The 10,945-nt window shown below is 40.5% G+C and overlaps 1 protein-coding gene across 1 annotated transcript in view; it reads left to right on the plus strand.

Annotated features, from left to right (window-relative positions):
• Window positions 1-8,241, plus strand: part of NUP58 (nucleoporin 58) — a 52,160-nt gene extending 43,919 nt beyond the window's left edge. Inside the window, exon 16 of the mRNA XM_017852385.1 lies at window positions 7,848-8,241. Within this exon, the coding sequence (XP_017707874.1) occupies window positions 7,848-7,930 (83 nt within the window). The 3' untranslated portion in view covers window positions 7,931-8,241. The remainder of the gene's footprint in view (window positions 1-7,847) is intronic.
• The last annotated feature ends 2,704 nt before the right edge of the window (window positions 8,242-10,945 follow it).

Here is a 10,945-nt window from a genome sequence, read left to right on the forward strand (position 1 = left end):
TTATTATTGCTCTTTTCTTCTCCGCTTGGGTTTTAGTATATTCCCTTCATTGGTTTATATATCTTGCTCTTTTTTAAACAGAAGAGTGAACATAAAATAGTAAATTATTTCTCACTTGCTTTTGTCTTCTCAAAATGACAAAACCGTGAACATTTTAGTGATAAAGAAGAATATTGAGTAAAGGAAAAATCCCCTTGAACTTTTAGGCCCTAATTCCCCTCCATTTCCTAGTGTGCACTCTTAATGGTTTGATATGTATCCTTGTAGACCCTTTTAAATGTGTCTTAAAGAGTATATAAATGTTACTTCTCTTTTCTTTTTCTTTTATATTCTCTCTGATTTTTTTTTTTTTATCACATTTCATTCTCTTAGATCCCTCTTTTACTTTTTTAACAAATGGGTTAAAAGTTTGTGTTCCGGACTTGTTCTTCTTCCCTTCTATTGGTATATCATCAGCATTTTTCTGTGTCCATGTAGATTTACTTTTTACATACTGTCCCATAGAATGGGTGTACAATGATCTGTTGCAACTATTCTGTTTTGTGTTTTCTTAGGAAATGTAATTCTTATTTAAAATTTTGTTATTTCCATAGGTTTTTGGGGAACAGGTGGTATTTGGTTACATGAGTAAGTTCTTTGGTGGTGATTTGTGAGATTTTGGTGCACCCATCACCTGAGCAGTATACACTGAACCCAATTTGTAGCCTTCTATCCTTCACCCTCTTCCCACCCCTTCCCCTCTAAGTTCCCATAGTCCATTGTATCATTTTTAACGCCTTTGTATCCTCATAGCTTAGCTCCCACTTAGAGATTGGTTTTCCATTCCTGAGTTTCTTCTCTTAGAATAATAGTCTCCAATCCCATCTAGGCTGCGAATGCCATTAATTCTTTTTTTTTTTTTGAGATGGAGTTTCACTTTTGTCGCCCAGGCTGATGCCATCTCGGCTTACTGCGACCTCTGCCTCCTGGGTTCGAGCAATTCTCCCTCAGCCTCCCGAGTAGCTGGGATTACAGGCATGATTACGCCTGGCTAAGTTTTGTATTTTTAGTAGAGATGGGGTTTTACCATGTTGGCCAGCCTGGCTGGAACTCCTGACCTCAGGTGATCTGCCTGCCTCAGCCTCCGAAAGTGTTGAGGTTACAGATGTGAGCCATCATGCCCCGTCAATTCATTCCGTTTAGTGGCTGTGTGGTATTCCATCATACACACACACACACACACACACACCACACCAACTATTCTGTTGATGTACGGTTAGGTTCATTTGTTTGAGTTTCTTTGGGGTTGATTCTGGAAAGAAATTGCTGAAAAGTCATATAAATTGTGTTTTTAAATGTCACATTGCCTTCCCAAAATGCTATACAAATATATACTCCTACCAGTATGTGTATCCATTTCCTAGTATTCTTTGTGATCCTAGTTAATTGTAATCCTAGGTCTTGTGAGGTCAAACTTTTTAATATGTACCAGCTATTTGTATGTGAGTGTAATTGCTTATTATATCCTTTCACAATTTTTATACGAAATTAGGGTTTTTTCTTAATGATTTGGAGGACCTCTGTAGATAATAGGTAATAATATTTTTCCTGAGAGGTATGTCTAGTCAGCTGTGTTCAGAATCCTGCCTTGACCATGTGTGATCTTAAGCAAGTTGCGTAACCTTTCTAGAGTTCAGCTTTATCATCTGGAAAATGAGGATAATATACATGGATGGTTATATTAATAATATAATCTAAAGCATTTGGGTAGTGTAAGCCCTGACACTTGAGAAGCATTAGCTGTTCCTGCACCAATACCCCACTGCATTAATCATTGTAGCCAGATGCTTTATTTGTATACCTGATAGGAAGCTGGTCTGTCTTATCCTTTTTGTTTGTTTTTGTGTGGGGAGGCTATTGTAGGACACTTAGTCTTTAAGATGAACTGTAGTCTGTACTTTATTGAGTTTGATTTTTCTTCAAAAAATTCTACTGAGATTTTTATTGGATTTACACAAAATAATATGTCCTGGGGGAAATTGACAACAATAAGGACAGCATGATATATGCATTTCTTGAGTCTTTTATTCTTTTAGCAAATTTTTTATTAGATTCTTGTTGGATTATTTTTACTAGCCATCTTGATTTTATTTGAGTGCAAATTTTTATCCCGTAGTAGGTATGAGGTCATTTACATTATTACAACCAGTTAATTTACCTGTCTTTTCTGATGATCGTATAGTAAATCCGAATTAATGTCCTACCTTTTCTGTGAATAAAGCTGACTTTGCCACACTTTTTAAAGCACACACCAAGACAGGCTTGTTCAGTCACAGGATTCTGGGCCTTGCTAACATGAGCCAGTGTCCTGGGGAGTCTGAGCTGGCATACCTAACTTACATCTCCTGCACAAAGTCCTATTTTCTTCTTACATCACATCTCCATATATTGGGTGCATAGTCTGTCCTGGGTACCACTCTTGGCACTTTATATACTTGACCTTGTTTAGTCTGAATATTACCGTATAAAGCAGAAATACCCAATTTATAGATGAAGGAACTGAGGCTAACGTTGAGCAACTTATTTGAGGTCGCATAGCTAAGTCATAGGTCTGGGTTTTAAACCCAGATCTGTTTAATTCCAAAGCACAATATTTTACTGCCTGTCTCTGATACAGGAATAGCATGCTGATTTTCATGACTAGCAAAGGCACTGAAGGTAATGTGATTACACAGTTCATATGGGGGAAACTACAAGTATGTAATAGACCAGATAGGGCAAAGTAAGGTAAGTACCTAGGTCTATGTGATTTAAAAGGAGAGGGAATAGTATCTGTGGTGTAAAGAGTGTTATAAAGAAGCAAGAGCTGGACTTGTGCAGTCCATCATTGACCTTTTCCTGCTGGTTCCCTATGAAGAGGTTTATGGAGAAAAGCGTCATCCCAGCAGCTGGGCCATGGGGGCGGTGGGGGGTTATGTCCACCTTGGAAAAGGTAAGCAGAGCAATGTTGACTATTTGAATTTTATGAACTGTCAGAAGTTTAACAAGAAAACCTTTCCTGGAAGGCTTGTATGACTCCCCTCTCACATGCCCAGACCAAGTGAGAGTTGCAGGTACAGATGAACTTCAACAGGCCCTTTAGAAAAAGCTCAAGAAAACCTGGCCGGGCGCGGTGGCTCACGCCTGGAATCCCAGCACTTGGGGAGGCCGAGGCGGGCGGATCACGGAGGTCAGGAGATCGAGGGACCTCCTGTGCTAAACCACGGTGAAACTTCCACGTCTCTACTAAAAATACAAAAACAACTAGCTGTTGGCGATTGTGGCGGGCGTGTAGTCCCAGTCTTTACTCGGTGAGGTGATGGCAGAGAGAATGGCGTAAAACCCGTTGAGGCGGAGCTTGCAGTGAGCTTGAAGGATCCGGCCACTGCCACTCCAGCCCGGGCGACAGAGCGAGACTCCGGTCTCAAAAAAATATAAAAAAAAAAAAAAAAAAAAAAAAAGCTCAAGAGAACTATGGAAACAGCAGGCAAGAATGAGAGACCGCAACATACGTAGGAGAGAGTAGGGATGAATGGAAAAATTGATTGTGGCCCAGAATGGTTTTGCCTTTTCACATTCATTCAATAGAATGCATTTGCTTTTTCCACCTAGTCTGTCAGCTAATAGAAACAAAAAACCTACCAGGCTCACAAAGCTTTCATTGCTGACAAGTGTGCTGCAGAATTAACTTGGGGAGAACTTTCTTGTCATCACCACCCCTCTTTTAATCTCCCTGGTAGCAAGTCAGTTTAATTCAGTAAACATTACTTAATAATTTGTGTGCTCCACTGCTGGGAATTTAGGAATACATATATGGGTAGGATACTGTCTATACTCAATAATAGCTAACAGTGCTAAGTAGGTGCCAGGATCTACTCTTATGAGTTGCCATACATTAACTCATTTAGTCCTCAATCCTGTGAGCTGGGTACTGTTGTTCCTTTTTTTTTTTTCCAGGTGAGAAAACAGGCACAGTTGTTAAATAATAGTCACCACTCAACTAGCAAGCGAATGGGCCAGAATTCAAACCCAGGCAGTCTATGTACAGTCTATGCAGGCTTTTAACTTTACATAAATTGATATAAAGTGGGCTTTCTTAAGTTATAAGGATACAAGAAAAATTCTCGAGTGTATGAGGAGATTAATTTGGCCTGAGGGAATCAAGAAAATACATGGCTTTGAGGAATAAATATGAATGTGGTTTATATTTTGTGAAGTATTTACAAGTTTAAAGAACCATGTATTTAATTTAAAATGTTAAATTTGAACAACATAAAGGGGTTCAAAATAAAAAGCAACTAATACCTCAGCCTCCAGAGGAAGTTTGTATCCCTTCTCTCAAATGCTTGGGACAAGAAGTGTGTTTCTTATATATATATTTTTTTTTTGGTGACAGAGTCTCACTCTGTTGCCCAGGCTGGAGTGCAGTGGCGCAGTCTTGCTCACTGCAACCTCTGCCTCCCAGGTTCAAGTGATTCTCCTACCTCAGCCTCCTGAGTAGCTGGGATTACAGGCATCTGCCACCACACCCAACTAATTTTTGTATTTTTAGTAGAGACAGGGTTTCACCATGTTGGCCAGGCTGGTCTCGAACTCAAGTGATCCACCCGCCTCAGCCTCCCAAAATGCTGGGATTACAGACATGAACCACCACTCCCGACCTGGAATATTTTCATATATATAATGACATCTTGGGGATGGGACCCAAGTTTAAACATGAAATTCATTTATGTTTTTTATACACATAGCCTGGGGGTAATGTTATACACTATTTTAAATCATTTTGTGTGTCAAATAAAGTATTGACTGACCCTTCACATGAGGTCAGATGTGGAATTCTCCATTTGTGGCTCCATGTTGGCACTCAAGTTTCAGATTTTGGAACATTTCAAGTTAGGGATTCTCAACCTGTATTTGCATTCCAGCTCATGGGAAGAAGGAACGAGTGAAGAGAATACCTTTCCTTTCAGGAGTATGAGCCAGCAGTTGCATACTTCTACTCATACCACATTGGCCAGCACCTAGTCACATAGTTGCAAATAGGTCTGGGGAATGTCTTTTGCTAGATATCCTGCACTCAGCTAAAACTCATACTGGTAAGGAAGAAGGGCAGAATTTACCTAGGGTACAGTAAGCAAATCTCCACAGGCTGCTGGGCCTCGGCTTGCCTCCTGAGCAGGATTATAACCTCAATGTCTTTGTTAGCAGCCACAAGTCTCAGTGCTCCATCGTTCTCACACTTTCACTTCATTTTTGGCTTCCAAGAATTTATTTTATTGCTAATTCAACTCTGCATTTAAAAGATGTTTTTAAAAATTGCCCTCATTATTTTCAGGTGTGCTCTAGTGGGGCTGTGTTTTAGGAGTCTACTCCATATACAGTTTTAAACAGAAGGCCTTATGAGTTAAAGTTCCATAATGGAGCTTGTTTTTGTAGATGTTTTTATAGGTGCATCCATAACAATTCTTTCAAATCATTGTTTACATCTTCTCTATTAGCCAAACAAGGATTGCTCTAAAGAACAATACTCGGCCGGGCGCGGTGGCTCAGGCCTGTAATCCCGGCACTTTGGGAGGCCGAGATGGGCGGATCACGAGGTCAGGAGATCGAGACCATCCTGGCTAACACGGTGAAACCCTGTCTCTACTATAATTACAAAAAACTAGCCGGGTGAGGTGGCGGGCGCCTGTAGTCCCAGCTACTCGGGAGGCTGAGGCAGGAGAATGGCGTAAACCTGGGAGGCGGAGCTTGCAGTGAGCTGAGATCCGGCCACTGCACTCCAGCCTGGGCGACAGAGCGAGACTCCGTCTCAAAAAAAAAGAAAAAAAAAAAGAACAATACTCTCTTTTTTTTTTTAGTAACTTAACCAAAAACAATCATGTGCTGTGCATCTGCTTCTTCAGGTGTCAAGAATTTCTACTCCTCTATACTGTGTTTTACTTGCAGTTGGTTTAGAATGAGAGATTCTTCCTTTTTAGATCCTGATAATAAACATTTTGTTATAATCCAATGAGGGAGTGGCTGGCAAGTTGTTCTCCCTTGGCTGAGAAGCAGTCTGCAGTCTGCACTGTCCACAGTGGTAACCACTGGCCATGTGTGGCTCCTGAGCACTGAAATATGGTAGGCATGATTGAGGAACTGAACTTTTAACTTTAATTTTTATCAATTAAAATGTAAAAACTGACACACCATTCAAATATTGGGCAGCATTGAAGTGTGTTTGGAAAACTTGAGTACATGAGTCTACATTTTCAATAGTACAATTTATAAAATCTAAATGCAAATTAAGTTTCAAAGGAAACTTAGCATTCAAATGGAAAATTCTTTACGTATAAAATTCACACTGGATTTTGAAGACAGTATGAAAAATGCAAAATATTTTGTTAATGATTTGTATTGACATGTTGAAATATATTGAGTTAAATATATTTCAAAATGTTTGTTTACTTGTTTTAATGTGGTTAGTATAAAATCTATTATTTTTATTATTATTATTATTTTTTCGAGATGAGGGGTCTTGTTACGTTGCCCAGGCTGGTCTTGAACTCCTGGCATCCAGTAATCTTTCCATCTTAGCCTCCCAAGTAGCTAGGATTACAGGCGCACACCATCACACCTGGCTAGTATAAAATTTAAAGTTATATATATGACTCGCATTTTATTTCTGTTACACCATGCTGCTTTAGATGGTGCAGACCATGGTTCTAGGACCAAATATGGCTTATATGTCTAAAAGATAAATTACAGATAATTTAATTTGCTTCTTTTTGCCTCTTACATCGATTGTTAAAGCAGTTTCCTACTTGGTATCCCTGCTTTCTTTTGTCTACCGTTGTTCATCATCAGAGTTCCTACAGTTATCTTCACAAACAGGATCCTGTCAAGCCCATACTCATTGGTACTCTTTATTTCAAACTTTTTTTTTTTTTTTTTTTTTTTTGAGACGGAGTCTTGCTCTGTCGCCCAGGCTGGAGTGCAGTGGCCGGATCTCAGCTCACTGCAAGCTCCGCCTCCCGGTTTTACGCCATTCTCCTGCCTCAGCCTCCCGAGTAGCTGGGACTACAGGCGCCCGCCACCACGCCAGGCTAGTTTTTTGTATTTTTTAGTAGAGACGGGGTTTCACTGTGTTAGCCAGGATGGTCAAACTCTTTCATAACATAAAAAGCCCCTCAGAGTCCGGCCTCTACAGTCCCTTCTGACACTTTCCCACACCAAGGCCATTCCCCAACACTATGCTCTTTCACACCAGGGGCTGCTTCCTTTGTATGGAGTAAATGTTAGCCTTCAGCAGCATCTTTCCTCATCCTTCTCTAACTCCCCTGGACAAAGTTAGTTTGTACCTCTTCACTCTGGTTGGACTTTGAACCTTCTAATACAGGCTTACCAAGTTATATTTTTATTATTTGGTGGTATCTTTGTCTCCCATATTAGGCTGTGTAATCCCAGGACAGGAGCCCTGTCTTGTTTTAGTTTGGGTTTGTTTTTGCTTACCGTTTAACTGGATTCTATTAATGTTTATTGATTAAATAATGCAGTGGGAAAAGGGTTACTTCAGTGACCCTCCCTGCTGATCTTTCTCCATATAGGCCTTGCAACCATGCTACTAGGGTTAGAATCTCAGCTTTATCACTTGGTGGCTCTAGTTAGGCAAGTTATTTAACATCTGTGTGCCTCGTTAGTAAAATGAAGATAAGAATCCATCTTATAGGTTGACTGTGAAGATTAAAAGTGGTTAGCATATGTAAGGTGCTTAAATATGTTCCTGCAAGATGCAATAAGTATTAACTATTGTCATAATACAGTCTAAACAATTTTTCTCTTTCTCTCAGGCAACAAATCACAGGTTTTAACTGAATTTCGAAAACCCAGTGTTACAGAAACCAATGAAGTAGGAAGAAAAATCCAGTTCTGAGCAGTCCTTGAATCAACAAATATCTACCTTTAAGGAACCTCTAATTCTCATTTTGTAAATCCCATTATTTAAGAAAAGCGTGTTAAATTTAGAGTAGGTTTGGTCAAGATGTTTAGAATTAAGGAAATAAAACTTGCCCTTGGTGTTAAAGGACAATCTAATGGCTCGTATACCAGATCCTGGGAGTATTTAGAGGAATTGGGAAGCAGACCACTAATTCAATGTATAGAAGACACTGGTAGAAAACTCACTGAGTAGGAAAAGTCGGTGCAAAATAAAATTGACCAAGTATAGTGAATTAAATACTTTTAAATTCCAATTATGCAACTCACTCTTTTGTTAAAAAAAAACATTTTATTGAGATATAATTCACATACCATTACAGTTCATCCATTTGAAGTAAAATTCAGTAGTTTTTAGTGTATTCACAAAGTTGTACAATATTATCACAGTCTAGTTTTAATTAAAAAAAAATTTTTTTTTCGGATTGCCTGAGCTCAGGAGTTCAAAACCAGCCTGGGCAACATGGCAAAACCCCGTCTCTACTAAGAATACAAAAATTAGCCGGGTATGGTGGCAGGTGCCTGTAATCCCAGTTACTTGGGAGGCTAAGGCACGAGAATCACTTGAACTCAGAGACAGAGGTTGCAGTGAGTTGAGATTGCACCCATTGCACTCAAGTTTGGGTGACAGAGAGAGACTGTAAAAAAAAAAAAAATTTTTTTTTTTAGAGATAGTCTCTTCACCCAGACTGGAGTGCAGTGGGGTGATCATAGCTCACTGCAACCTCCAACTCCTGGGCTCAAAAAGTCCCCCAGCATCTGCCTCCCAAGTAGCTGGAACTACAGGCACGTGCCACTATACCTGGTTAAATTTTTGTTTGTTTTGTTTTGAGATAAGGTCTCTTTGTGTTGCCCAGGTTGGTCTTGAACTCCTGGCCTCTAATGATCCTCCCACTTTGACCTCCCAAGGGGCTGGCATTACAGGCATGAGCCACCATGCCTGGCCACAGTCTAGTTTTAGAACATTTTTGTCACCTCCCCCCCTCCAAAAAACAAGCCCTGTAAGAACATTTTGTTACTCCTTATTCCACCCTAAGCCCTAGGTAATCATTACTCTCTGCCTCTCTAGCATGTTCTGGATTAGTTTATATAAATGTCACCATCTTTTTTCACTTCACATAAGGTTTTCAAGCGCCATCCATGTTGTAGCATGTATCAGTAGTACTTCATTCCTTTCTATTGTCAAATAACTTTTTAAATTTTTTATGTTTTTGGAGATGGAGTCTCCGTCACCCAGGTTGGAGTGCAGTGGCGCGATCTCGGCTCACTGCAATCTCTGCCTCCTGGTTCAAGTAATTCTCCTGCCTCAGCCTCCTGAGTAGCTGGGACTACAGGCACACGCCGCCACACTTGGCTAGCTCTTTGTAATTTAGTAGAGACAGGTTTCATTATGTTGCCCAGGCTGGTCTCAAACTCCCGAGCTCAGGCAATCCACCTGCCTCAGCCTCCCAAAGTGCTAGGATTACAGGCATGAGCCACCGTGCCTGGCCTATTGTCAAACAATATTTGATTGTGTGGGTATAACACATTTTATTCATCCAAGCATCAGCTGATGAACATCTGTTTCTGTTTTTTGGCTTTTGAGTATTACTGCTATGAATACACACGGACAGATTTTTGTGTCAATGCATGATTCCAATTATCTTGGGGTATATACCTAATAGCAGAGGTGCTGGGTCATCTGGTAACTCTATATTTAATATTTTGAGGAACTGCCAATGTTTTCCAAAGTTGCTGCACCATTTTACATTCTTACCAGCAATGTATGAGGGTTTCATATCCTTTATTGTCTTTTTTATTAATAGCCATCCCAGTGAGCATGAAGTAGTACCTCATTGTGCTTTTGATTTGCATTTCCCTAACGACTAATGTTGAACATCTTTATTCACATGCTTATTGTCCATTTGCATATTATGCAATTCATTCTTATGTATACACCATTTCTAGGTTCATCTAATTAGCTAACAAATATTTGTGAGCAACTATTATGTGTCAGACATGTTTTTAAGTGTTGGAATAGGTAAGTGAACACATGAAACAAAAATTCCAGGCCAGGTGCAGTGGCTCACACCTGTAATCTCTGCACTTTGGGATGCCCAGGCTGGCGGATCACTTGAACTCAGGAGTTCAAGACCAGCCTGGGCAATGGGGTGAAAGCCTGTCTCTACAAAAAATACAAAAATAAGCCGGGAGTGTTGGCGCTCACCTGTAGTCCCAGCTACCTGAGAGGGTGAGGTGGGAAGATGCCTTGCGTCTAGGAATTCGAGGCTGCAGTGAGCCAAGGTCATACCCGTACACTTCAGCCTGGGTGACAAAGTGAGACCTTGTCTAAAAAAAAAAAAAAAGACTTGCGCGATGGCTCATGCCTGTAATCCCAGTACTTGGGGATGCAAGGCAGGTGGCTCACGAGGTCAGGAGATCGAGACCATCTTGGCTAACATGGTGAAACCCCGTCTCTACTAAAAAATACAAGTGTTTATGTAGACAGATGCAGTAGCTCATGTCTGTAAGAACAACATTAAAGGACTTAATGCTACTTAATACTTAATACTGTTTCATTGGTAATGGTATCTAATTTTGTTAATGTTGTTCAGTGATCTATTTGTCTATTCATATGCCACGTACATGGGGGTCTAATACCATAGATGGTCTCGATCTGACCTCGTGATCCGCCCACCTCGGCCTCCCAAAGTGCTGGGATTCCAGGCGTGAGCCACCGCGCCCGGCCAAAGATGCATTTTTTATCAGAAAATTTTTTGAGGGCCCAGAAGAGACAGGTAAAGAACCCTAACTGAAGCTACATTTAGTGTAGATTCTTACCAGCCTGCAGTTTTCAATGTAACTTGCCTGGCCTGGATGTTCTTAAGAAAATTAGAAGCAAAGGCCGGGCGTGGTGGCTCACGCCTGTAATTACAGCACTTTGTGAGGCCGAGGCAGGTGGATCGCCTGAGGT

The sequence above is a fragment of the Rhinopithecus bieti genome, unplaced genomic scaffold, assembly GCF_001698545.2.
Source record: "Rhinopithecus bieti isolate Rb0 unplaced genomic scaffold, ASM169854v2 scaffold_2247, whole genome shotgun sequence".
Classification (NCBI taxonomy): domain Eukaryota; kingdom Metazoa; phylum Chordata; class Mammalia; order Primates; family Cercopithecidae; genus Rhinopithecus; species Rhinopithecus bieti.